Genomic DNA, 26,390 nt, shown 5'->3' with positions numbered 1-26,390 from the left:
GGGCCATTCCCTCCCACATACCTGTGTTTTACCTTGAACATATATGTTGTGTCGAGGATTATTCCTAACCTGAAATGAAATAACGTAACCTACGCACCCCTCAATTCACTGCTGTCCACGTGCATGTCCAGCAGTTGCTTAAATGTCCCTAATGACTCTGCTTCCACCAGCACTGCTGGCAACGCATTCCATGTGTTCACAACTCTGTGTAAAGACTCTACCTCTGATGTCTCCTCTATACCTCCCGCCTAATACCTTAAAACTATGATCCCTTGTGCCAGTCAGTCCTGCCCTAGGGAAAAGTCTCTGACTATCGACTCTATCCATGCCTCTCATTACCTTGTATACCTCTATCAGGTCACCTCTCTTTCCCCTTCTCTCCAGAGAGAAAAGTTCAGGGTTAGTCAACCTCTCTTTGTAAGACAAGCTCTCCAGTCCAGGCAGCATCCTGGTAAACCTTCTTTGCACCCTCTCCCAAAGCCTCCGTATCTTTCCTTTAATAGAACAACCAGAACTGGATGCAATATTCCAAGTGTGGTCTCACCAGGGTTTTGTAGAGCTGCAGCAAAACCTTCCGGCTCTTAAACTCGATCCCCCTGTTAATGAAAGACAAAACACCACATGCTTACTTAACAATGCTATCCACTTGGGTGACAACTTTGAGGGATCTATGCCCTTGAACACCAAGATCCCTCTGTTCCTCCATACTGCCAGGAATCCTGTCTTTAATCCTATATTCAGCATTCAAGTTCGACCTTCCAAAATGCATCACTGTGCATTTATCCAGGTTGAACTCCATCTGCTATTTCTCAGTCCAGCTTTGCATCCTGTCTATGTCGCACTGCAGCCTGCAATAACCCTCAATACTATCAACGGTACCTCCAGCCTTTGTGTCATCAGCAAATTTACTAATCCACCCCTCAACCCCCGCATCCAAGTCATTTATAAAGAGCAGAGGCCCAAGAACAGAGCCCTGCGGGACACCACTCAATGCAGACCTCCAGGGAGATGCTTTCCATTGTCAACCACTCTCTGCCTTCTGTCAACCAACCAATTCTGAATCCAGACAGCCAAATCTCCCTGTATCCCATACCTCCTAACTTTATGAACGACCCTATCATGAGGAACCTTATCAAATGCCTTGCTGAAGTCCATATACACCACATCCACTGCTTGACCTTCATCGACCTATGTCGTCACCTCCTCAAAGAGCTCAATAAGATTTGTGAGGCATGACCTGCCCCTCACAAAACCATGCTGACTGCCTTTAATCACGCTATGCTTTTCCAAATAGTCATAAGTCATAAACTTCAGAATTCTTCCCAAAACCTTGCTGACCACAGACATAAGACTGACTGGTCTGTAATTTCCAGGATTTCTTTCTTACCCTTCTTGAAAAGAGGGTCAACATTCGCCTCCTTCCAATCCTCCAGTATAACCCCTGTGGAGAGCGAGGAAGCAAAGGTCTTCCCCAGCAGCTGAGCAACCTCCTTTCTCGCTTCCAGGAGCAACCTACAATAAATCTGGTCTGGCCCTGGGGTCTTACCAATCTTAATATTTGCCAAAATTTCCAGCCCATCAATTTCATCAATCTTGATCTGTTCAAGCCTATTTCCCAGCCACTGAAAGTTCTTAGCCACAACAAGATCCCTTGCCTTAGTGAAACCTTCTGCTTCTGTTCGTCCTGGTGTATGTGAACAAAGTCTCTGTTTGCAGACACCACAGGGTCTGGTCTGCTGAGGCTGACTGGTTACTGGCTGCCCTCTGAATAGCAGAGGCCTAGGCCAATTCTTCTCTGCCTCCTGGGGAGCTGTAGCTCACCAGTTTCTGCTCCCAAGCTTTCTAAATCCTGACATCCCTACTGAGGGTGTCACTCCGTTAGCTAGCAGAGGATGCAGGAGGCAGTCTTGCTGATGCTTCCTCTGACCATTGGTTCTTTCGTCTTCAGACAGCAAGGCGATGATTTCAGAATCAACCACATTGTGACTGGAGTCATATGTAGGCCAAACCAGATAAGGATGATAGATTTCCTTCCCTAAAGGATATTACTGCACCAGAAGGGGTTTTTCCTGACAATCTGCAATGGTTTCATCATCATCATTAAATTCTTATTTCCAGAATTCAATTGAATTCGTTGAATTCAAATTCTACCGTCTGCTATGTCAGGATTCGAACCCAGGTTCCCAGAACATTACCTGGGTCTCTGGATTCATAGCCTCGTGATAATATCACTCGGCCATCACCTACCCCCCTAAATTGTTTTGGGAATGTTCCATGGTAAGTTAGGGATAGAATTGGATGTGAGGGATGTGAGGTGGTGAGGTAGGTAATTAATGATATGCATTTGGTAAGACACAGTAAGGAACCTTGCAGGACCTCACTGTGAAAATCCCTCCAATAAACCCACATACCTTGCACTTTGTCAAAAAATGTAAGATTCAACCCTCAGTTTCTCTGTCCACTGCTGTCTGATCTGGTGATTATTTCCAGCATTTCTTGTGCTTATTTTGAATTTGCTGCTCCTATGGTAGTTTGCTTCTTTGTTGGTGGGAGTATTAAGGTTTCTAGGTCATGCAAAATGGAGGAAGAGCTACTCCTTTTTTGAGGTATTTTAGGTGTTGGAAGTGATTCCCTCAAGTTCCAGGAGCAGTAATTACTGTTTTATAAGCTGTTGCATTGTTCTGGAAGTTTGGGGAAAAAAGATCAAAACACGGCACTTTAAAAAAGAGGAAAGAACAAAGGCAGAGTTCACATGGTCAGTGAGAGAGAGAAAGAAGGAAACCTATATTGTTAACTGACACAGCAGTGAATCTGCACAGCTACTGACTTTGCTGTTTGAGTTTATGCATCTCTGGACATTGGAGTGCATCTAAGAAAAATTAACAAATGGCTAAATTCACAGCTTACCTTGGAGGAACGTGTGTGGAACCTGGAGACCTCACACCACAGGATCTGATAAGTTTTGAATAGTGAGTAGAATGGGTTCTTTTTGGTTATATGTTGTATTGAAATCTGTCTCTTGATTAAAATTTAAAAATATAAAACATAGACACTAAGTTAGCCTGGAGCAGTAAAACTGTGCTATTTTCTGTACATTATTAAAGTGCAAAGAAGGCCTTCAGTAGAGCGATGTGTTTTTCTTGTCGGATATGGGAGATTAAGGAGAATTTCCATGTTATTGATGATTATGTCTGCAATAAGTGTGTTTGATTGCAAATCCTGTCAGATCACATGGATAGGTTGGAGAGGCAGTAAGAGGCAATTAGGAATTTACAGGAGCTGAGGGGATGATGGATGGCAGTTATAGGGAGGGAGAAAAACCGCAACAAAGTCAGGTGGATGGGTTACTGCCATGAAGGGTAGGAGAAGGGGGTAGGTAATGCAGGAATCTTCTGTGGCTGTCCCCATCTCAAACAAATCTGTTTTTGTGGTAAATGTAGGAGGTGATGTAGCTCAAATAGCCAAGTTTCTGGTACCAAGGCTGGATCTATTGTAATGAGGGGTACATCATCTTCCAAATGACTGACTGTGATAGGGGACTCTCTGTTACGAGGAACTGACAGACATTTCTGCAGCTGGCATTGAGAAATCAGAATGCTGTGTTTCCTTCCTGGTGCCAGGATCAAGGATATCTCAGAGCGGGTGCAGAATGTTCTCAAAGAGGAGTGGGACCAACAGGAGGTTGTTGTACACATTGGAACCAATGATTTAGGAAGGAAAGTGGATACAATTCCAAAGGGAGAATATAGGAAATTTGGCAGGAATTTAAGAAGGAGGTCCTCGAGGGTACTAATGTCTGGATTGCTCCCTGTGCTACAAGCTAGTGAGGATAGGAACAGCAGGATAGAGCAGATGAAAGCGTGGCTGAGGATCTGATGCAGGGGAGAAGGATTCACAGATCTCTTCTGGGATAGAAGTGACCTACACAAGAAGGACAGATTGCACCTGAATTGGAAGTGGACTAATATACTGGCAGGGAGATTTGCTAGAGCTGCTCGGGAGGATTCAAACTAGTAAGATGGTGGGGGTGGGGGTGGGGGTGGGACACCCATAGAAATAGTGAGGGGTAAGATCAGTCTGAGACTGATACAGCTAGGATACAGAACAAGTTAAACAGTTAGGGCAGACAGGAACAAAGCAGAGAATGAGGTAAACTAAACTGCATTTATTTCAATGCAAGAGGCCCAACAGAGAAGGCTGATGAACTCAGGGACTGGGGTATCAAAGCAATTACAGAAATGTGGCTCAGGGATGGACAGGATTGGCAGCTTAACTATAGACCCTCCAATAGTCAGTGGGGAATTGAGAAACAAATTTGTAAGGAGATCTCAGTTATCTGTAAGAATAATAGAGTGATTGTGGTAGGGGGTTTTAACTTTCCAAATATAGACTGGGATTGCCATAGTGTTAAAGGTTTAGATGGAGAGGAATTTGAGTGTATCCAAGAAAATTTTCTGATTCAGTGTGTGGATGTAGCTACTATAGAAGGTGCAAAACTTGACCTACTCTTGGGAAACAAGGCAGGGCAGGTGGCTGAGGTGTCAGTGGGGGAGCAGTCTGAGGCCAGCACCCATAATTCTATTAGTTTTAATATAGTGATGGAAAAGAACAGATAGGATCTAAAAGTTAAAGATTTAAATTGGAGGAAGGCCAGTTTTGATGATATTAAGCAAGAACTTTCAAAAGTTGATTGTGGCAGATGTTCGCAGGTAAAGGGATGGCTAGAAAATGGGAAGCCTTCAAAAATGAGTAACGAGAATCCAGAGACAGTATGTTCCTGTTAGGGTGAAAGGAAAGGCTTGTAGCTGCAAGGAATGCTGGATGACTAAAGAAATTGAGGGTTTGGTCAAGAAAAAGAAGGAAATGTGTGTCAGGTATAGATAATACAGATCGAGTGAATCCTTAGACGAGTATAAAGGCAGTGGGAGTATATTTAAAAGGGAAATCAGAAGGGCAAAAAGGGGACATGGGATAGCTTTGGCAAATAGGGTTAAGGAAAACCCAAAGGCATTTTATGAATTCATTAAGAATAGAAGAGTAATTAGGGAGAGAATATGACCCCTCAAAGATCAGCAAGGCAGCCTATGCGTGGAGCTGCAGCAGATGGGGGAAGATGCTAAACGAGTATTTTGCATCAGTGTTTAAAGGACATGAAGATATAGAATGTGGTGAAATAGATTTTATATCTTCCAAGTCCTTTTCCACAATAATCACTGATGCGATATACCCTTTAGTATCTCCCCCATCTCCTGTGGTTCCACACATAGTGAAACTTGAAAGGGTTCAGACAAGATTTAAAAGGATGTTGCAAGGGCTGCAAGGTTTGAGTTATAGGGATAGGGTGAATAGGCTGGGGCTGTTTTCCCTGAAGCCTTGGAGGCTGAAGGATGACCTTATAGAAATTTATAAAGTCATGAGGGGCATGGATAGGGTAAATAGGCAAGGTTTTTCCCTGGTGTGAGGGACTCCAGAACTAGAGGGCATAGGTTTAAGGTGAGAGGGGAAAGATTTAAAAGACACCCAAGGGGCAACTTTTTCATGCAAAGGGTGGTGCATGTGTGGAATGATCTGCCAGAGGAAGTGATGGAAGCTGGTACAATTACAGCATTTAAAAGAAATCTGGATGGGTACATGGATTGGAAGGGTTTAGAGGGAAATGGGCCAAGTGCTGGCAAATGGGAATAGATTAATATAGAACATAGAACATAGAAACACCCCCCCCCCCCCGGGCAGTACAGGCCCTTCAGCCCTCGATGTTGCACCGACCGAAGCCTACCTAACCTACACAAGCCCAATAACCTCCATATGCTTGTCCAATGCCCGCTTAAATGACCATAAAGAGGGAGAGTCCACCACTGCTACTGGCAGGGCATTCCATGGACTCACAACCCGCTGAGTAAAAAATCTACCCCTAACATCTGTCCTATACCTACCACCCCTTAATTTAAAGCTGTGTCCCCTAGAAACAGCTGACTGCATACGCGGAAAAAGGTTCTCACTGTCAACCCTATCTAAACCCCTAATCATCTTGTACACCTCTATCAAATCTCCCCTAAACCTTCTTTTCTCCAATGAGAAAAGTCCCAAGTGCCTCAGCCTTTCCTCATATGATCTTCCTACCATGCCAGGCAACATCCTGGTAAACCTCCTCTGCACTCGTTCCAATGCCTCCACATCCTTCCTGTAGTATGGCGACCAAAACTGCACACAATACTCCAGATGAGGCCACACCAGAGTCTTATACAACTGCAACATGACCTCAGGACTCCGGAACTCAATTCCTCTACCAATAAAGCCCAGTACACCATATGCCTTCTTCATAGCACTATTTACCTGGGTGGCAACTTTCAAATATCTGTGTACACATTTAGGATATCTGGTTGGCATGGACAAGTTGGACTGGTGTATTTCCATGCTGTACATCTCTATGACTATCTTATTCTGATTTTTGAAATTATTCTCCTTGCTGTGGCTCAGGCTACATCCTGTCAAGGTGTAGGTGATTCTGGATGCTGTTTGCTGAATCTGCTTTACTATATTTGGAATGAAGTGAAGTACCTGCAGCACAAGGCAAAGCAACAGGCATTTCTTGTTTAACTCTTTCCAACCCAAACAGACAGCAGGATCAGTAATTCAAAGCAAAGACTCCATTCAGTCACTGACTGAAAATGCTGAAGAATGGCACAACATGGGAGGAGTCAATTTGGCTTATTGAACTTGTGCTTGTCTTTTGGTAAAGTTACCCAGTTCATTCAATACCTCTGCTGTTTCTCCATACTCCTGTGAATCTTTTCCATTCAAGTGTCTATCCAGTTCTCCGTTGAATGTTACTATTGACTTCACTTTCACCAATGGTTCAGGCAGTCCATTTCGAAACACAATAATTCACTGTGTTAACACATTTCCTCATGTCAACGCCCTTAAGGAGACTAATACTGTACTTCTCTCACCGGAAATAGTTTTGCCTTATTTACACTGTTAAAACCCTTCATAATATTGGTCATCTTTTTCAAAACTCCTTTTAGACCTCTTCACCTTAAAGAGAACAATCTGAACTTCTCCAGTCTCTCCAAAAATCTGAAATTCCCTTCCGCCTGTTCAAAGAAGCGTGGGGACATGGCCTGGTGAACATTAATTCCTTAACTAGTCCAAATCAATCAAATTCTCTGATCATTCATTACAGTGCTATTTCTACGATAATGTCCAGGTGCAGCATTCTCATATGTTCCAACTTTAGAAGCAGTCCATCTGATGTGAAGAATTTTTAAATGTCTTATATTCGTTGTCCATATAAATACAAGCTGAACATGGGGAATATCGGTTATGAGTGTGAACTATGGCTCATAAAGAACCTTGTGGTATAGAAGGATCTCTCAGTTGTTGAGACCAATGGAATGGATGTGCTTCACATAATTTAATGACTTGATTGATGTCCTTACTGTTGCCGGGCCAAAAGGTGGATCTGGGCACAGTATCTTGGTTTTTTCTGCACCCACATAACCTGTGTACATGTGCAGAGCATGCCTAGATGTAGAGCTTGTACAATTGCTACCTGTTAACTTTTGAATATTACATTCCTTGAGAGTTCCAATTCATCTCATAATGACCAGGCAGTATGAGCTGTCTCGTGGGCCTGTTGAAAGTGTTCAGGCTATCTGCTGTCGATGATCTTTTTGAGCTGCTGCAGCTGATGAAGCTTGGCGACTGTGCTCTACAGACGAAAATGAATGAGATCAGAGCTGAAGTAATCAGCTAGCTGAACTTGAACAATATTCACGTGAAGAATATTTTTGTTCTTCACAGGGTTTGGAAGTCAGCTAAGAGCATCGCAAGTAGCCACTTAGTCAGCTGGTTTATTTTGAATTTCTAAATTGTACTCATGGATCTTAACAAGTAATCATTGTGCTTGTGGAGACTTCTGTGAGAGGTTTCCAACAGATCATCTCTAATGGCTGGTGTCCGCATTAGCAATGAAATGATTGCTGAGTGTGATTCTGTTGCATCCTCTCAGCAAGAATCTTTCTTTGATTATTTGAGCACTTCACCTTAGTTCTTGTAAGGATCTTGGAATCAAACACAATAAGCTTGGCAAACTGAAATAGACATACTCCAAAGTCTTTCTGGGATGCATCTGAGAACTTTGGGTTAACCTTTTCATGGTAGGAGGCTTGTGCGGGTACATTTTTAATGCGGTTTGTAGTCATCTTGGAATTAAATATACAGACATTTAATACCAGGTTTTTAAAAATAGATAATGGAACTGCACCATTCAGTGTGATGCTGTACTTTCTGGATGATATTGCTTTCTTCCATTGAATTCAGTTCCTGTTTGAGCTTATTCTGAAAGTGAATATTATATTTATGAGGCAGCTCAGTTCTGGGTTTGTCATGATTTTTCAGAAGTAACACTGTATCACATTCAAAATTGCTAAAAGCATCAAACCAGGCTGGGCAGATTAGTCAGGTAATATACAGACTCAATGTTGCAGTTCAGAATTTTGAGTGTTGTGACTGTGAGTGTTATTATCTTGTGGATTATCTTGTTAACTACAGTTTCTAAATGTGAAAAATGCCATTAGTCATCCCAATAAGCTGTTTCGACATTGATCTGAATAATACCAATGTATGGGTAGTCTGACACATTATAAGCAGTTAGTTTATTATGATGATTTGCACTGTATTTGTCAGTCTTCTGAATATATTTCTTATAAGATGTGGAAAGGACAGCTTGTAAGACATTTGCACTTGCACCCGTGTCAATCTTGGCATTTATTGCATGATTTCCATTCTTTTTGGGATGTATCACTTTTCTGACACCACCAAGTGGGAGTGTAAATATTACCACATTGACTGTTTGACTGGTCTCTAAGCTGTGGCATTGCAGATACTTCTTGGACTTTGACGTGCTTTTGTGCCATGGACAAAACATCATCGACATTGTCCCTTGGTTGACTGTTCTTCACGTACTGCTGTGCAGCTTTGGGTTGCATTTTGGAGTTTTGCTGGGTAGTTGGATTCCTGGCAGGTTTTAGCCCAATGACGTCTTGTAGAACATAGCTTGGATATGCTAAGAAATGTTGGAGACTGTTTCCAGAGATGAAACAAGTCACATCTGATTACAAGATTTGAGTGTTTTACAGAATCTGTTAATGACTGCAGTTGTTGATGTAGAGTCAAGCCCCTGTAGATGCTGCTGACCAGCATGGAATGCTTTGAACTTGCACTCTCTTTCTCGTGTGCATCAATGGGATATTCTTTAAGGTTTATTTTGAAGTGCTTCTGTGGAGACTTTAATTAGCGCAGTGGCAATGACCAGTTCCAAAAACCTTCCAGTTGAGTTAGCTTCAGTGAAATCACATTCTGTACCTTTATTTTGACACCTGGTTACAAGTTTTACCTAGTGTTATCTGTATGACCCTTTATAAATAGATTGGTGGTGGGAGCTTTTCTTTTAAAAGAGAGGGTGTGTGTTCATGACTGTTTCTCTGTTGCTTTGCTATATTTGTAACAGTTGAGACTTGGTTGTTAAACTTTAGCTCTGAACTCAGGTATGTGATGAAAAATGACTGATAGAAACAGAACTCTTCACAACTCTCACTGCTGCTATCAGCTTTTAGTATCAAAAGTTTACTTGCTGTCACCATGATGTAGTTTCTTGTGTCAAATAGTACTTCCAGTATGATATGGTTTTAATATTGCCCTATATTTTAGCTCACATAGCACATACCAGGGAGACAAAGTACTTGTTGAGATCGATGTCTTGAAGTCAAGATTAGAGTGGTGTTTGGAAAAGCACAGCAGGTCAGGCAACATCGGAGGAGCAGGAAAATCGACGTTTCGGGCAAAAGCCCTTCATCAGGAATTCCTGATGAAATGTCGATTTTCCTGCTTCTCGGATGCTGCCTGACCTGCTGTGCTTTTCCAGCACCACTCTAATCTTGACTCTAATCTCCAGCATCTGCAGTACACACTTCTGAATAGGGTATTGAAGTCTATTGACCAAACCAACTTTTCACATTGCTATAAAATCATCGACTTACACATTATCTGAGTTTTGTCCTGATGTTACAATATGTAACATACATATAACTGAGCACATTACACCTACTTCATCGCAATGAGAGAGTGACTAAACGTCAGGCAGGTACCACTGTGTTAGAATGTGACATGTTGTGACCAGTGTTCCCTCTAATTTTTTTCTTCTGTGCAGACCTCCAAGGTCAGTGCAGGGCATCAATTTCCAGAACCAGAAGTCAATGTTGCAATCGCCATCACTGATCACTGTGTGTACAACATCAGAGCGGCTGTGCAGCTTAGAGGGAGCATGGATTGTGATGTCATGTAACTCTCTTAAAGGAACATTTGTCTGTTTGGTCTGGAGTCTATGCAGTGACGCAACAATTTTGATATTATGAAAGTAGCCTGAAATATTAATGAAATAAATTGCATTTTACCAATAGCCTTAAATGACTTCTACTAATTTTGTAGTACTGTAAAAATAAATTATCTGCATCTCATTCAGGTGCTGCAGTGCTAAACAATCATAAAATGTTGCTTACCAGCTAATACTGGGCTTGATTCCAGTCTTGGGTTTGTATGTTCTCCTGTGTCTGCGTGGGTTTCTGCTGGGTACTCTGGTTTCATTTCAAGGTACAAAATTGTGCATTCACTATGCTAAGATTGCCCTGTAGTGTCCAGAGATGCACAGGTCAGGTGGAATAGCTATGGTAAATCTGAGGTTATGGGCAAAAGTTAGGGGAGTGGATCTGAGTGGCATCCTTTTTGAAGGGTCGGTGTGGACTTGATGGGCTGAAAGGCCTCTTTCTGTAGGGATTCTATGATTCTATTACCTCTCCCACTGAGGTAATAAACCAAGTGCACAAAACTGGTGTACAGTAAAACCAACACTTGTTCTGACCATGTGTTTACATGAACTGAATTTTTTTAAAAATTCTGGAACCTGTTTAAAATGTCATCACGTCCAGAGAGGGAACATTCTTAAAATGGGACATGAATTATGAATGATCAGCTTCACTCACACTGTTGCTTCAAATTTGGATCAGCAAGTATCTTGGACAAATTGGAATGATTTTGACTAATGTAAACAGGATCCAGTGATGCCGCTTCTATTCTGAGTATATGAACAAAAATAGATGTCAATACATTTTGAGATATTGCAGCAGGACTGGAGAGCAGCATTTCCAGCTGAGGGATTGGACAGCTGTACACTGTTTGCTCTTGCAGTGGTATTTTTCAAATGCATTAATACAGCTCAATCCCTGCCATGCATGACCTATTTTTGGTTAACACAAGCCATTGTTCTATTTCTGTCGCCTGTGGGCTGTGTTGTTGTTGATTCATATGTAAACGTTTTATCACTTCATTTTGCCAACTTGGAGAGAAGTAAACAGGGGCAGTGCAGACTTGTGCGTACAGTGGTTTAGACACTACACTTGCAAACCTCTAGTGCCTACTACGAAGCAAAATAAAGGCTTCCCTGAACTGTGGTGACTACCATTCCAGTTACTTTCAACTTAATTCATGAAACAAACAGGCCAAAAGAAAACTGCAACAAATAAATGTCCTTTGGAAAGAAAAGTTTGAGTTGCTTTTTATAACTATGTGTATTTGGCTCAACCAAAATATAAAATTGAGAGAGGCACTTAACCATTTAGAATTGAAAGAAAGAGAGCACTTTACAATGTAATAATGTGCAAGTCATCTGATTGTTTCGAGAGGAAGAATTAAGGAGGAAATGACTCTGTCGGTGCTCTGATGAATCTTTTATGTGGCTGAAGTGAGGACTCAAAGGAAAGATGCTGCAGACTATTTATGAGACTGAATCATGTTTCTCCTCAGATGGGGTTTCTGACCGAGAGCAACCGATCCAGCTGTTGGCTCAAGACCGAATGCATAGCATGCTCACCTCAGGTAAGCACATTTAATATCATAGAGATACTGTATAATAACATGCTTTTGTTATTCTCCTGATTACATTCAAGTTGTTTGAACTCTACATTAAACATTCTGTAGAAACCTGACAATCAGACCGTGGGGAAATTCTGCTTTTTAATAATCCAAGAAGTAACCTGTGCATTATTAATAGGAGACTATTGTAGGATAATACATGAGTGTGTTACTTGAATTTGTTTTATGTATGTTGTGTGCAGTGAGTATGAAAGGTAGTTCTGAAGCACCCTACTGTAAATTGTACAAATAGAACACAATGCCACTGAAGAGAAATGGCAACTTAAATTCCCTCTTGATAATACCTCTCCATCCTCCCCTTTATTTGAAATGCTATTTGTAATTACATTGCTTAAGAAATTGTCAATAGGCTGGGCAGAAGGGAAGGGAAAATCAGAGAGCTGGTTTATAGGACTTCGGATGACTTTCGATGTGGAGCTGTCCTGCTTTAAGTAAACAGTTGAATGCATAGGTAAGGAATAAAACTGCAGATTCATAGAAATATGGATTGTTAAGTGTACATACAAAGGAGATCAGTATCACTAAATGTCGGGATATGTGCATAGTTTGCCATTTCCTTAGACAGCTCCAGTGAGTTTAAACGTGACAATTGTGGTTGCCTCAGTTGTGACCCTGCTGCTTCAGGAAGAGCATCCTTCGGTTGTAGAGATTGACCCAAAACGGGACGGATGTACAAAATATGAACAGAAGGAGATCATTCTACACCTTGAACCTACGCTACCATCAATAAGATGATGGCTGATCTGCCTGTGTTTTGAATTCCGCATTCCCAGCTACTTTCCAGGACCTTTGGCCCCCTTCTTGATGAGATTCTGCCCATCTTTGCCTTAAAAATAATTGATGCCCTCACTTGTACTTGGGCAAGGGATTACATGGTGAAATAATAGGACCCTCGTGTGCTAATCTGGCAGTCCCTTAAGGGAGCAGGAGAGGTGGATAAAGTGGTTGAGAAGGCAGAAAGATACTTGCCTTTATTAGCTAAGACATAGTGTTTAAGAGCAGGGAGACGATGATGGAGATGCATCTAGGCTACGGCTAGAGTACTGTGTGCAGTTCTGGGATTCACATTATAGGAGGGATGTGATAGCACTGAAGAGGGTACAGAGGAGATTTACCAGGATGTTGCCTGTGCTGGAGAGTTTTAATTATGAAGAGTATTTGGACAGACTGGGATTGTTTTCTTGGAGCAGGGGAGATCGAGAGGGGGTAAGATTGAGATGGATAAAATCATGAAGGGTGAGAGCAGGACAAATTGTTTCTCCACGTTGAAGGCATCAGTGACCAGGGGCATTGATATAAGACCATCGACCATAAGATATAGGAGCAGAATGAGGCCATTGAGTCTGCATAACCATAGGCTCTTATTTAGCAGCCTCCTGTGTGAAACCTTATCCAAGGTCTTCTGGAAATCCAAGAAGATCAGCTCCAGTGGCTCTCCTTTGTCTCGTTTGCTTGTTACCTACTCAAAGCATTCCAACAGTTTGGTCAAGCATGACCTTCCTTTAGCAAAACCATGCTGACTCAGTCCTCTTTTACCATGCACTCCAAAGTACTTCACAGTCCTATTGTTTTTTTTATTTGTCCTGTGCTGATTTGAAAAGGGTTTCTAATCCTCTGGTTTCTCACTAATCCCCACCACATTGTATGCTTTTCCTTTCGCTATTATAGTGTTCCTGACTTTCCTTGTCACCCATGATTGCCCTGTATTCCTGGTGAAGGGCTTTAGCCCAAAATGTCGATTTTCCTGCTCCTTGGATGCTGCCTGACCTGCTGTGATTTTCCAGCACCATTCTAATCTAGACTCTGGTTTCCAGCATCTGCAGTCCTTGTTTTTACCCATGGCTGCCGTGTCCTCCCCTGAGTCTGTTTCTTCTTCCTTGGACTAAATGTTCGCTGTGCCTCCTAAATTGTCCCCATAAACTCCTGCCATTGTTAGTCCACCATCTTTCAACTAGGCTCCCCTTCCAATCCACTCTCGCCAGCAACTCCCTCATTAACGAAAACCACAGGAAGTTTAGAGAGGTTGTGAGGAAAGTCTCTTTTCACCCAGAAGATGAAAGAATCTGGAACACTCTGTCTGTAAAGGTGGTAGAGGCAGAAGCCTTTATATCATTGAAGATTTACACTTGCAATGCCATGATATAAAAAGGCTATGGGCTTAATGCTGACTAGTGGGATTAGAAGAGTTAGCTGATTGTTTTTGACCTGTAGGAGAGAGTGAGGACTGCAGATGCTGGAGATCAGAGCTTAAAAATGTGTTGCTGAAAAAGCGCAGCAGGTCAAGCAGCATCAAAGGAACAGGAGAATCGATGTTTCGGGCATAAGCCCGTCTTCAGGAATTCCTGAAGAAGGGCTTATGCCCGAAACGTCGATTCTCCTGTTCCTTTGATGCTGCCTGACCTGCTGTGCTTTTCCAGCAACACATTTTTAAGCTCTGTTTTTGAACGGTGCAGATTTGATGGTTCAAGTCGGCTTCTGTGGCAGAGAGTTTCCAAGTCACCCAGCCTTCTGAGAGAAACAAAATTCCCTCATGTCTGTCCTGAAAAGTTGACCCCTGATTTTAAACCATGGCCTGGTTTAGCCTAGTTCTGGTCTCCCCCTCAAGAGGAAACATCCTTTACATGGCCATCTTTTCAAGACTGTTCAAGATCTCGTACACTTCAATCAAGTCATCTCTCACTTATTTAAACTCCAGAGGAAAGAAGACCAGACTGTCCAACCTCCTTAAAGGACAACTCATTCATTCCAGGTATTAATCTGGTAATCCTTTTCTGAACTGCCTCGATTGCATTTATCTACTTCCTTAAATAAAGAGTCCAAAACTGGAAATGGTATGCCAATGCCCAATAACTGAATCATTATATCCTTTCTTTTATGTTTAATTCTTCTTGCAATAAAATATAGTATTAAGTGGTGTTCCAGCAAGCTAAAGTTTTGATATTCATACACCAGAGCATTTAATTCCCCCCTCCATCTTAAATGGAGAATGATTGCAGAATTTTATGTAATACTCTGCTTTTTCATCCTTCCTGCCAAAGAGAACAACTTCATATTTTCACAGATTATCCTCCATCTCGCTGGTTTTTCACTGCTCATTCAATTGATCTATAGCATTTTTAACTTCCTCATATCCTCTTCACAAGATGCTTTAGTACCAATCTTGGTGTCATCACTGGAAGTAGAACATATAACAGTACAGCCCTTTGGCCCTCAATGTTGTGCAGGCCCTCTAATTTAGTTCCTAGCTCCTCCTACCCTCTTTGCAGAACCTCTTTCCCAAATCCACTCATTCTTTGGTATCTATGTCAACCACCATTCAAACAGTATTTCATTGTACAATTACACAAATTGAACATAGCTTTCTGAAAGGGAAATAATTTTTAAAATGTTTGTTAGGAATGTTTGAGGATTAATCCAAAAGCTCAAGGACCTGGATTCAAACCTTGTCATGGCAGATGGTAGAAATCGAACTCAATAAATATCTAAAATAAAAGGTTTGATGATAAGCATGAACACCATTGTTAATTGTCGGAAAAGAATGCCTGGTTCATTTATTTCCTTCAGGGAAGGATATCTGTCATCCTTACTTGGTCTGGACTCTATGCAACTACAGACCCAGAGCAATGTGGTAGAGCTCTTAACTCCACTCCAAAATGGCCTTGCAAGCCCTCAGTTGTATCAACCGCTCTGAAGTCTCAAAAAGGAAAGACAACCTGGCATCAACCTAGGCACAGAAATGGCAATGACGAAACAGCCCTGTTGGCCCTGCAAAGTTCACCTTGCCAACATCTGGGAGATAATGAGAAAACTGGTGGAGTTTTCTCACAGACTAGTCAGGCCACTGCTTGACATAGTTATATTCACGGCATCATACCTTATAGACAATTTCCCATAAACCAATATCTGCATATGTCCGATCCCACAGGAAGGGCAGAAGTGGCGACACTAGGAAGTCTCAAGGCATCAGGTTAAACAGTGGCAAGGCAACCTCCTGTTGATTGTTGTTATCCCTCGGCTGATGAATCAGAGCTCCTCCGTGTTGAACAACATTTGGAGGGAACACTGAAAATGAGAATGTATTCTGGAGGGGGGATTTCAATGTATACCACTGAAGGTGGCTCAGCAAACCACTACTGATTGCGAAGAGATGTAGACAGACTAATTGAGTAAGCAACTAGATGGCTGATGGAATATAATATGGGTAACTGGGAGACTGTTCACTTTACTTGCAAGAATAGAAAAGAAGTATAGTTTGCAAAAATGCAATTTTGTAAACATATATGTTCAGAAGTATATGTGTTTCTCATATAAAGAACCCCAAAATTATTATGCAGCCACAGCAAGCAATTTGGAAAACAATTGGCATGTTGACCTTTACAAGAAAGGGATTGTAGTACAGCATTTGGAAGACCTGTTCAAGGCTTTGATGATACTATATTTGGAATATTGTGTACAACCTTGCTCTCCATAATTAAGGAAGGCAGTACAGGGAAGGTCTCTGGGATCAGAGGGTTATTCTATGTTGAAACACTGAGTAATTTGGGTATAAATTGTCTGGAATTTGGAAGAATGAGAGGAAACTTCTCATTAAATGAGAGATGCCACTCCCCTAGCCAAGCTGTTCCAGTTACAACATTGATATCTACCCAACAATGTGGAAAATTGGGCGAAAGTGAGAACTGCAGATGCTGGAGATCAGAATCGAGAGTGTGGTGCTGGGAAAGCACAGCAGGTCAGGCAGCATCCAAGGAGTAAGAGAATCAACATTTCGGGCATAAGCCCTTCATCAGGAATGAGGCTTGTGGGCTGGAATGCTGAGAGATAAATGGCAGGGGGGTAGGTTTGGGGTAAAGGTAGCTGGGAATGCTATAGGTAGATGAAGGTGAAGGAGAAGGTGGTAGGTCGGAGATGAGAGTGGAACGAATAGATGGACATGTCAAGAGGGTGGTGCCGAGTTGAAGGCTTGCGACTAGGATAATGTGGGGGGAGGGAAGTGAGGAAACTGGTGAAATCCACATTGATTCCGCGTGGTTACAGGGTCCCAAGGCAGAATATGAGGCATTCTTCCTCCGGGCGTCAGGTGGTAAGGGTTTAGTGATGGAGGAGGCACAAGGCTGTGGTCTCTGGGATGGCGGGGGCGGAAGTGATGTTGTAATTTGCCACAGCGGATGTCGATGCAGCAGCCAGGTGGCAAAATTGTCCAAGAATGACCTTTACATTAAACAAAAGGACAAATCCAACCAAGCCAATTACTGCCCCATCAATGTATTCTCAATCATCAGTAAAGTGACACAAGGTGCAATCAACAGTGCTATCAAGCAGCACCTGCTCAGCAATAACCTGCTGAGTGATGCCAAGTTTGGTGCTCTGCCAGGGTCACTCAGCTTGAGTCCTCTTATAGCCTTGGTTCAGACATGGACAAAAGAGCTTAATTCAAGAGGTGAGGTGAGAGTGACAACAATTGACATCAAGGTCTGCATTCAACCGAGTTGGCATCATGGAGCCCTAGCAAATCTGGAATCAATGTGTAACAGGCGGCAAACTCTCCAGTGGTAGGAGTCATACCTGACACATCAGAAGATGGTCGTGATTGTTGGAGGTCAGTCATCTTAGCTCCAGGACATCTCTGCAGGAGTTCCATAGGGTAGTGTCCATGGCCCAACCACTTCAGCTGCTTCATCAATGACCTTCCCTCCATCATAAGGTCAGAAGTGGAGATGTTTGTCAAGATTGCATAATGTCCAGCACCATTTGCAACTTCTCAGATACTGAATCAGTCCATGTGCAAACACAAAAAGATCTGGACAACATCCAGGCTTGGGCTGACAGGTTGCAAGTAACATTCACGCCACACAAATGCCAGGTTATAACTATCACAAATAAGAGACACTCTAATCACCTCCCTTGGCATTCAATAGTGTTACCAAAACTGAAATCCCTACTATTGACATCCTGGGGGTTGGCATCGACCAGAAACACAAACGGACTCACGACATAAACTCAGTGGCTACAAGAGCAAGTCAAAAGCTAGGAATATTGCAGCGAGTAACTCACCTCCTGGCTCCTCAAAGCCTGTCCACCATCTACAATGCCCAAATCAGGAGTGTGATACAAAATTGCTCACTTGCCTGGTTAGGTGCGCTTCCAACAACACTCAAGAAACTTGACACCACTCAGGACAGAGCAGCCTGCTTTTGATTGGCATTACATCCACAAACATCCATTCCCTTTACCACCAACACTCAATAGCAGCACTGAGTACTATCAACAAAATGAACTCCAGAAGTTCACCAAAGATCCTAAAACAGTACCTTCCAGACCCAGGACAACTGCCATCCCGAAGGACAAGGACAGCAGGTATATGGGAACACCGTCACCTTCATGATCCCCTCCAAATCATTCAGCATTCTGATTTGGAAATATATCACCATTCATTCACTGTCACTGGGTCAAAATCCTGGAACTCCCTGCCTATTGGAATTGTGGGTGAATCCACAGCAGGTGGACTGCAGGAGTTTAAGAAGGCTGCTCACCACCACCTTTGTCAGGGAAACTAGAGACAGGGCAATAAACACTGGCCAGCCAGTGATGCCCACATCCCACAAAATTAATTTTAAAATGATTTACTCCTGTGTCTTGTATTCTCTCTTGGAGTCCCTTGTGCCTGTAAAAGTTATTAAGATAGATAATGTCATTCTGGTGTCAGTCCAGCATAGTTTTATTTTGTATTATTTCATGGGATGTGGGTGTCATTAGGAAAGGCCAGTAATCTTCACCCATCCTTGATGTCCTGGAATTGAATAGTTTGCTGACCAGTTTAGAGGGCAGGTGAGGGTCAACCATGTTGCTAATGGCCTGAAATCACATGTTAATCAGAACAGGTGTGGAGGGTAGATTTCCTTCTCTAAAGTAATACATGATGGGCTCTGAATTATTAATCTATCAATATTACCATGAGACCCCTGTCTCTAATAGGTCCCTAATAAACTGAGAGAGCAGCACAGTGAGATCCTATTTCCATGTACCCCTCGAAAGAGAAGTTACCATTAAAGCACCCAGAGAGTCATTCTTGGATAATGTTGCTTCAAGATCAGCAAAGGGTGTTTGGTCAGTTAATCTATCACTCAGCACAACTAACTATAAAATAGATGAATATTGTGCTGTTACAATAATTGGATTGAAACGTTAAAATGAAAGCCACAAAGTCAATCACACTTTTAAGTCAACATATGATTGTTGTGCTTCATTTAAATGTTACTCTAAGCAACTCCATTTCTTGTTACTTCTGTACGTAGTACTATGAAGGGTATTTCAAAGTTAAAAATTTCAAACTGCTGCCAATAGATGAGACTTGCTCATAAACCTAGGCAGATCCAATGATAGCCAAGGAATTGAATTTTTAATTAATAATGCTTAGCGAACTCAAACTACCTGTTGCCTATAACTTTCACAGCCCTCTACATGTGTGGTTCTCTACCTATCTGAAACAAGCACCAGACCTATGTTTTTTATACAAATTGAGGTTCCAGTGTCGATGCTGTTGCAAAGTGCATATGCTCTACATAAGTGCACTGTATTTTAATCAGGAAACAGATAAACATTTTCTTTAAAACCTGACTACACAAAAGTGCTGCATTGCCAGCTCATGCCAGCTTGGCATTTTGATTCCTTACCTCTTCCCTCTGTGTACCAACATCTGGGCTAGCTCTTGTTTTTATTTTGAGATTTGTTACTGGGAGCTAATTTTGAAATAAATATGCCATGTATCTAATTTTCCAGGACACATCAGTACTATTCAGTCAGCTGTGCATGAACAAAATGCTTTTTTTAGCTTCAACTTTCTGGTCAGTTGGGTTTCTTGAAATAACTTTCAAAAACAGAGCTATTTCAACCTTTATTGAGATGAAATTTTTATTAAGTGTTTTATTTACATAGGCCATGTAACTGCATATGTCTAGGGTGTGGTGCTGGAAAAGCACAGCAGGTCAGGCAGCATCCGAGGAGCAGGAGAGTCGACGTTTCGGGCCTAAGCCCTTCATCAGATTCCTGATGCCCAAAACATCGATAATCCTGCTTCTCAAATGCTGCCTGACCTGACCTGCTGTGCTTTTGCAGCACCACACTCTCGACTCTGATCTCCAGCACCTGCAGTCCTCACTTTCTCCTCCTCCTAACAGCATATCTCTGATAGCATGAGAAAAATTGGCAGTGCACTAATTATACACCTATATTAGCTATGGACTTTGGAAAATGTATTCAGCTGATAGAGGACACGAGTGGGCCAAAGAGAGAACAGGTGCATAAAAAAATTACTTTCCTGTACTCAAATTATTCTGAATGTTGAGCACAACTAATGAATAGGCTTGTGTTTTGTTGACATAAAAGATCCATACTTATAATTTACATTCGTGGGCGGGAGAATTTAAACTCCTAAAATCTAATGGGTTAAAAAGAAACAGAATTAGGAATAGAGAGAAAGGAAAACCGTTCCCTTAGATATTCAAATTTGATTATTTGATGCTTTAATTTTGGAAGCCATCAAAGACATAACATGAAGGCATGAAGAGAGCAAAGATGAAATATAAGTGGACTATGGAATGATGTTTGAGAAACAAAGTGTTGAGGAAGACCATGTTAGGAGAGAGACCTCCTAGAGCATGAGGTGCTGAGTAATTTGAGTGGTTCAAGAGAGAAAGTTGAATAAAGGAAGGAGAAAAACACATGAGACTGAGGATTGGAGAGGGAAGCTGATGGCGTTAAATGTGAGAGTTAAGAAATGTGGGTTGAGTGGGAGAGAGGAAATAAATGGGCAGGCTTGAGACTTAAAGACGAAGGTGTTGAAAGAGGGAAATGCTGAAGAAAAAAATGAACACAGGTTTGAAAGTGAAAGAGATTGAAATAAAACAGAAGAGGCTAAGAGAGTGAGATAGAGAGACATGGACAGAGAGAGATGCCAATAGCTGGTGTACTGCAAGGGTCGGTGTTGGGTCACTGCCCTTTGCCTTTTTTTAAACGACCTGGATGAGGGCGTAGAAGGGTGGGTTAGTAAATTTGCAGACGACACTAAGGTCGGTGGAGTTGTAGATAGTGACAAAGGATGTTGTAGGTTACAGAGAGACATAGATAAGCTGCAGAACTGGGTTGAGAGGTGGCAAATGGAGTTTAATGCAGACAAGTGTGAGGTGATTCGCTTTGGTTGGAGTTACCGGAATGCAAAGTACTGGGCCAATGGTAAGATTCTTGGGAGTGTAGATGAGTAGAGAGATCACAGTGTCCAGGTACACAGATCTTTGAAAGTTGCCATCCAGGTTGACAGGGTTGTTAAGAAGGCATACAGTGTTTCAGCTTTTATTAATAGAGGGATCAAGTTCCGGAACCATGAGGTTATGCTACAGCTGTACTAAACTCTGGTGCGGCTGCACTTGGAGTATTGTGTACAGTTCTGGTCACCGCATTATAAGAAGGATGTGGAAGCTTTGGAAAGGGTGAAGAGGAGATTTACTAGGATATTGCCTGGTATGGAGGGAAGGTCTTATGAGGAAAGGCTGAGGGACTTGAGGCTGTTTTTGTTGGAGAGAAGACAGTTGAGAGGTGACTTAATAGAGACATATAAGATAATCAGAGGGTTAGATAGGGTGGACAGGGACAGCCTTTTTCCAAGTATGGGGACGGTGAGCACGAGGGGGCATAGGTTTAAATTGAGGGATGATAGATATAGAACAGATGTCAGAGGTAGTTTCATTACTCAGAGAGTAGTAAGGGTATGGAATACTTTGCCTGCAATGGTAGTAGATTCGCCAACTTTAAGGATATTTAAGTCGTCATTGGACCGGCCTATGGATGAACATATGAAATAGTGTAGGTTAGATGGGCTTCAGATTGGTATGACAGGTCGGTGCAACATCGAGGGCCGAAGGAACTGTAATGCGCTGTAATGTGCTATGTTCTAGTTAAATCTTACATTTTTGGCAATTTGCATAGAGTTGTTTGGAGGGTTTTTCACCACAGGACCTAGTGAGATTTCTTGCTGTATCTTACCAAATTTGACTCATTAACTACTATCCTGCCCTTATGGCATCCCTTCTGTCTGATTCTCGCCCTGTAAAACCACACTCCATTGTGAAACAACTCGCCATTTCCAGGATATCCCAGAATTGACAGGCATCTTGTTGTGTTAACTCTCACAAAAATGTATGTCAGTATATCTTTAGAAAACAAACTTTTAATATCACGTAGGTATGTGACCTGAGATTATAAAGGTCTCAGATACCATCTTAGAATGGAACATTTGAAACATGACATACTATTGAAACTAGGCTGTTTTTTGTAATAGCTTCACAGTGAATAGCTATGAAAACTCATTGCTATTAATTGAACGGCTTCATGTTAGCTGAAACAATGATCTGCCTGTGAATATAATATGTGCAGACAATAATAAGCTGTCAAAACTGTTGAATTCAATACAATATCTAGTTTCTTATGTTATAAGGGATAGCACAAACATTACTGCATCAGGTAACATATCCTGCTAGAAGCAAAACCCACATCATCCCTGGCTATGATTAGCAGTCCAACCCAGCAGTGTAACATTGAAGAGCTGCTGGAAGAAGATGATGTTGTCAACTTTGTCAAAGGCTGTAGAAATTTGACAAAAATGAAGATGGAAAGCTTACTTTGTCACAATCACATTTGGGCCATTTCAGTGCTGTGGTGGCCAGTACCAGGAATGGAGGAATTTCAACATGGAGTTCAGGAAATCTAGGCACAGATTTGGCAGGAAACAATGTATTCAAGGTATTGCAAATGAAGCAGAGGTCGGAGATAATGATGTTGTAGTTTGCATGGACGATGAGCTCTACAAGCAATTCCTGGGTTAAAAATGGTTTCACTTCCTGAGTCCTTTTGTAAGTTTACTTGTATGAAGTTGGAACAGAATACAGTGCAATATAAACTAATTGTTCATAAGTATATCCAAACATTCGCATGTTGGATCTTTTAAATTAACATAAAATAGGAGCTCATACGAGTATTCATATGTCGGATTTATGTAAATTGGTGACGGCTGTAATAGTTAATGTTTGAGTATCGAGTGATGCTTGCAGGCATAAGGGAGGAAGACCTGAGCAAAGAAAACCAGTAAGAATATCAGCTTGATATTCTTCACCAGGAATGGAAGGTAGGTGTTAAACGGAATTAAGATTGAAGAAGCAGAACGTGGTTCACATGAACAAGTTAACCTAAGAGGTAGTGAGGTAGGAGAGAAAATGTAAAAATAAAATGTATTCAGAGCTAAATCCATGGTGGTGAGGGTTGAGGTGAAGATTTGTGTGAAGTTTGGCCTAAAGGGCTAGTGAAATCCCTCCAATACACACTGACAGCACGTGGTAAGAGTGGAAGTGATTCCTGATCAACTGTGTGATGGAAAGAAAATCGGGTCTCTGTCATCATTGTCCATAACTCCAGGCTACGAGTAAAAATGAATGTTGCCACAGCAACCTGGACTTCTTGGGGAGGATGTGGGAGTAGTTGTCGAAAAGACAAGTATCAGCATACAAAGGAGGAATCAGAGAAAGCCATTCAGCCTCTCAAACATGCTCCACTATTCACTAAGAACATGGTTGATCTCATTGTAACCTCAAATACACATTCCAGCCTACCCCTGATAGCCTTTCAACCCCTTGCTGAGGAAGAATTCACCTGCTAATGTCTGCCTTTAAAAAAAAGAAATCACTGATCCCTGTTTTGATCAGTTGACTCTTTGATTTTTCAACCATTCTGGATTTTCCTGTAAGAGAAAACATTCTCCTCACACCCACTCTGTCAAGCCCCCTCAGGATTTTATAATTTTCAGTCAAGGAATCTTTTCCTCTTCTAAACTCCAGAGAAGACAAGCCTGGCCTGTCCAACCTTTCCTCATTAGACAACACTCTCATTCCAGGCATTCATCCAGTAAACTGTCTCTAAACTGATTGAATCAGATTGGTGTCAACAGCATGAGATTCAATTCCCATTCTGACTGTGATAGTTAGAGAAGCTGTCTCCTTGCATTATCCAAAGTTGAGGTAGTAGCACTGTGGGTCAGACCTGCCTTTAAACAAAGAACTGAAGAACAAATACAAAACGTTTTATTACAAAACTATTAATCCAGTAATTTCTCATCAATGGAGAAGGTCTTAGTTTGGCTTCTACATCAGTATTTCATAACAACGCAAATGTTTTCAAAATCATTGCAATGAACAAAGATAAGGAAGATTGTAGAAATTGCAGAGATGTTATCATTGCCTTTTAAGTGAAAATTCCTTAGATAATTGCCGGTAAAGGTAATGAATTCTCCAGGATTCCACTATTGCCAATGAAGTTCTCATACACTTTCACCTCTTGTTGCACTTTTGGTGAACATTCAGCGAGATGATGTCATGGAAAATTGTTGTGAAAAAAAGGTAACAAAGTGCTTCAGCAAGAAAGTAATGAGTGTTTTGTTAAAATAAATATGTTACAAGTAAATGTGCAATGTTAATTTGCTTTACATTTGTCACTGAATTATGTCTTCAAATTTTGTGTATTTTCAATAGTGTCAGATTTATATCGATAAGAGTTTTCTTGTTGCACGTACCTTAATATTGTAACTAACAAATTGGGTGGAATTTAATCCAGCTGATCAGGTTCTCATTAGTTTCCCAATTAAGGCCATCAATTGCCAAAAAGTAGAAAGGCCATCTCTAAGTCTTCCCACTAAGGACCTAGTGAGGCAGAGGCAGGAAGATAGCATGATCTCCACCTGCCACCTTTCTGCCCAATTTAATACTCCCTTCATTCAAATTTACCAAGACAGAGAGCATTCAATTCTACCCTTCATGACTCTTTGGTTGACTCAGTCAGCAAATGCACTGAGCAATCTATATTGTATTTGCCGGTATCAGCCAGGCCAACTGTGTTGAATATTATAGTTTGTCAGGATTACAAAATATAGTCAGCTAGGTTTCTCACAGTTGTGTGATATCCGGTGATTCTTAATGAAAAGACAATAAAACCACAAATTCATTCTTACCTTCATCATAGTTTCCAACAGACAATATATAGGCTACCATACAGAAAATGGATACTGGAGTGCTGCGTATCGGATGCTAAAAGCTATGAGGTCATGAGGTTTGAGGTCATGAGGTTTGAGTTACTCTGCTCAACAAGGACGAACCAAAATAGTGAAACAAACCACCTAAAATTAGCTTTATGGTTATGTCTTTATGGAATTCTATCTAGCATCGTTGGTAATTCTTCTCAGTTGGTTGCAGCTCCATGTCCAGAATAAAAGTGGAAGGGTACAACCTGTCCTTTCATAGCCTCGGAGGAACTGGCTTGTTATTTCACAGGTTACATATAACAGTCAAAAATACACCACAGTGCACATCTTGTAACTTAGTAAAAATGGACCATAGGATAGAGCATTGGTGCCAAATAGTCTCAGTGACTGAAATGAATGTTTTTCTTGTCAAACTCCGTGAATGCTTTCATGGAATGGAAATCTGCCAGACATAAAATATTTAAGGAACGGATACCAAATGTATTAAAAAACATAGCCTGGAATTTAACCCCCTTCATATCTAACTAAAACAGGGCTGTGGAAAGGATAAAACTGCACTGCCTTTAAAATTCACTCACAGGATGTGGGTGTCACTGGCTGGGCCAACACTTACTATCTATCCCTAGTTGCCCTTGAGAAGGTGGAATGAGCTGTCTTCTTGAACCACTGCAGTCCATTTGGTGGAAATGTGGGATCCGAGCTGTACCTGTGTTCTCTGCCATGCTAAGCAGCATATGTGAGATCCCTTCAGACAGGAGAAAGCTTTACTGTCATCTAAAACTTGGTGTCCCATGACATATTTCAGATCCCAATGGTACCATGTGTTTGGCACTTGGGGACAGCTGGCCAGAAACATCATGCACCATAAACTGGGCCCTGTGAGACAGGAGTCATCCATTCAGTCTCACAAGAAAACGTAGGACTTCCCTTTCCCTCAGCTTATTTTCTCCTTGCAGAAAGCAACCATGATTGCCAATCCTGAAACATCCCCATATCCCTCCCTCAATGCTGAGCATGTATGAAATGACCTGCCAGAGGAAGTGGTAGAGGCTGGTATGATTACAACATTTAAAAGACATTTGGATGGGTATATGAATAGGAAGGGAATAGAGTGATGTGGGCCAAATACTGGCAAATGGGACTAAATTTATAGAGGAGTTCTGGTTAGCATGGGCGAGTTGGATTGAAGGGTCTGTTTCTCAGCTGTATATCTCTATGACTCTGTAACTGTTCACACTGATCCCTCGCAACCTCTTGTTATGTTTGTCTCATTCCTGCATGCTAACTTCACATCATTGACCATGGATTTGGGTCAGAGAGTTTA

General features: G+C 41.6%; 1 protein-coding gene across 9 annotated transcripts in view; it reads left to right on the top strand.

Moving 5' to 3' along the window:
• Positions 1–26,390, top strand: part of LOC140480462 (histone deacetylase 9-like) — a 778,931-nt gene that overhangs the window by 281,899 nt on the left and 470,642 nt on the right. For all 9 annotated transcript variants that reach the window (XR_011961302.1, XM_072575348.1, XM_072575350.1 and 6 more), the window contains one exon: positions 11,860–11,931. Coding sequence is in view for 8 of the 9 variants with exons in the window: in XM_072575348.1 (XP_072431449.1) it covers positions 11,860–11,931 (72 nt within the window). In the remaining variant the exon portion in view is untranslated. The remainder of the gene's footprint in view (positions 1–11,859; positions 11,932–26,390) is intronic.

This window comes from Chiloscyllium punctatum, chromosome 8, assembly GCF_047496795.1.
Source record: "Chiloscyllium punctatum isolate Juve2018m chromosome 8, sChiPun1.3, whole genome shotgun sequence".
NCBI lineage: Eukaryota > Metazoa > Chordata > Chondrichthyes > Orectolobiformes > Hemiscylliidae > Chiloscyllium > Chiloscyllium punctatum.
The sequence above is the reverse complement of the archived record's forward strand: the minus strand, read 5'-3'. Positions and strand labels throughout refer to the sequence as shown.